Source organism: Amphibalanus amphitrite, unplaced genomic scaffold, assembly GCF_019059575.1.
Source record: "Amphibalanus amphitrite isolate SeventyFive unplaced genomic scaffold, NRLGWU_Aamphi_draft 000422F_arrow, whole genome shotgun sequence".
NCBI lineage: Eukaryota > Metazoa > Arthropoda > Thecostraca > Balanomorpha > Balanidae > Amphibalanus > Amphibalanus amphitrite.
The window spans coordinates 510,995-512,985 of NW_024881916.1; the positions used below are offsets into that span (position 1 = coordinate 510,995).

The window sequence follows — 1,991 nt, forward strand, 5'->3', positions numbered from 1 at the left end:
ATCGCTTTTCCGAATTTTCTCATGGACACATAGGTGCCTTGCCGAAGAATATTCGGAAAATAGTACGGAGTGTGCGAGGGAGCAGTTTCCGAATTTTCTCACGAAGATATCCTTCAGGAGGGTGCTCACCAGGCACCCTCGGCTGCTGACAAGCCTGTTGGCTAGACGATCGGGGATGATTGGCGTCTCAATAATGTAATACAATCAATCGGTGAAAATCTTTCAGATTAAGTGTGGCCTTTAAAAAGGCCTGTTGTTCGTGGGGCTTTCGTCGCGAGGCATTCCGCTTAACCGCCGAAGCCGTACAGTGTGCGGCCCTGGCGCTTCAGAGCGTAGACGACGTCCATGGCAGTCACCGTCTTGCGCTTGGCGTGCTCGGTATAGGTGACAGCGTCGCGGATGACGTTCTCCAGGAACACTTTGAGAACGCCGCGCGTCTCCTCGTAGATGAGGCCGCTGATGCGCTTGACACCGCCACGACGAGCCAGGCGTCGAATAGCAGGTTTGGTGATGCCCTGAATGTTATCACGCAAAACTTTACGATGCCGCTTAGCTCCTCCTTTACCCAATCCTTTGCCGCCCTTGCCACGTCCCGTCATCTTGGCGAGTAATTGGTGGTTACTCCTTTGTGCCTTTGCCGTTTGTAGGTTCAATTAAGCACAGATGTTGCCATTTGTGTGCCAAGCGGGTAGCCTCTTGAAAAAGAACGCATGCTGTACAGTCGTGCGCTTTCAAAATTCAAGTCTATGTCTTAGAGAAAAAACCGCGAAACTTAACCCACGCAATGGCTCGCACAAAGCAGACAGCACGCAAATCCACGGGCGGTAAGGCACCGCGCAAGCAGTTGGCCACTAAGGCGGCTCGCAAGAGTGCGCCGGCCACTGGCGGCGTCAAGAAGCCACACAGGTACCGGCCCGGCACAGTGGCACTGCGTGAGATCCGCCGCTATCAGAAAAGCACCGAGCTGCTCATCCGCAAGCTGCCGTTCCAGCGGCTCGTGCGCGAGATTGCCCAGGATTTCAAGACTGACCTGCGCTTCCAGAGCAGTGCCGTTATGGCCCTGCAGGAGGCCAGCGAGGCCTATCTGGTCGGCCTCTTCGAGGACACCAACCTGTGTGCCATCCACGCCAAGCGTGTTACCATCATGCCCAAGGACATTCAGCTGGCGCGTCGCATCCGCGGCGAGCGCGCCTAGGCCGCTTGTGCCGTGCTCCGGCAGGCTAGCAAGCAAGAAACAGGTCCTTCTCAGGACCAGAGAGGTGTTGCGTAGATTGCCTGATCGGATTTTTGCCGCTTTGTGGACTAGGTACAGGACGCTTTGGGGACTGGGGACTACCTAAACCAACCTAGCCTGACCAAACAGAACTTTACCTAACCTAACCTAACCTTAACTAGCCAAACCGAGCCTAACCACACGAACCTAACTTTACCTAACGCAACCCAAACTTGACTAAACGAACTGAACCTAACCTAGCCCACCCTAACCTAACCCAACCCAGCCTTAACTAGCCGAACCTAACCTAACCTAACCCAACCTTACCCAGCCTAAGCTAACCTAACCTAACCTAACCTAACCTAAACTGACCTAACCTAACCTAACCGTCTCCCCAACGGCGACGAGGAAAAAGTTACTCGCAGAAAGTAATCAATTCCTGCGAATTAATAATAATTCATTAATTATTATTAACTAGACGGCCAGGTTTGCGTGATAGCTGTATGCTTTGATACCCTACTTATATCCTACTCATACCACTACCCTGCCCATACCCTACCTTCCCCATATCCGACTCTGCCCATATACCACACCCTGCTCCAGAGGTCAAAAAAACTTATTTTGTGTCACCTACAAAATTTTTCAACCCCCTTTGTGTCCCCTGCCCCCGGAGGCCGGATAAGTGTTGCACTAGGGTGGTAAAATTTGAAAAATTATAGGATTCATTAGGCCAATGTTAATGTTAGTGTCGTCAATGTTAGTGTGGCCCTAAACCTGG

The 1,991-nt window shown here is 52.0% G+C and overlaps 2 protein-coding genes across 2 annotated transcripts; one reads left to right on the top strand and one right to left on the bottom strand.

The window, feature by feature from the left end:
- Positions 1-232: 232 nt before the first annotated feature.
- LOC122391123 (histone H4) lies at positions 233-623 on the bottom strand. Its single transcript, XM_043384787.1, has one exon. It carries the CDS (start codon positions 597-599, stop codon positions 288-290), a length of 312 nt encoding a protein of 103 aa, XP_043240722.1. The 5' UTR covers positions 600-623; the 3' UTR covers positions 233-287.
- A 140-nt stretch (positions 624-763) lies between these two features.
- On the top strand, positions 764-1,225 carry LOC122391125 (histone H3). Its single transcript, XM_043384788.1, has one exon. The coding sequence runs from the start codon at positions 785-787 to the stop codon at positions 1,193-1,195; it is 411 nt and encodes a 136-aa protein (XP_043240723.1). The 5' UTR covers positions 764-784; the 3' UTR covers positions 1,196-1,225.
- Positions 1,226-1,991: the final 766 nt, after the last annotated feature.

Bases quoted from the DNA above. Each gene is read 5' to 3' on its own strand.
- LOC122391123 (XM_043384787.1), bottom strand. From the start codon at position 599: ATGACGGGACGTGGCAAGGGCGGCAAAGGATTGGGTAAAGGAGGAGCT.
- LOC122391125 (XM_043384788.1), top strand. From the start codon at position 785: ATGGCTCGCACAAAGCAGACAGCACGCAAATCCACGGGCGGTAAGGCA.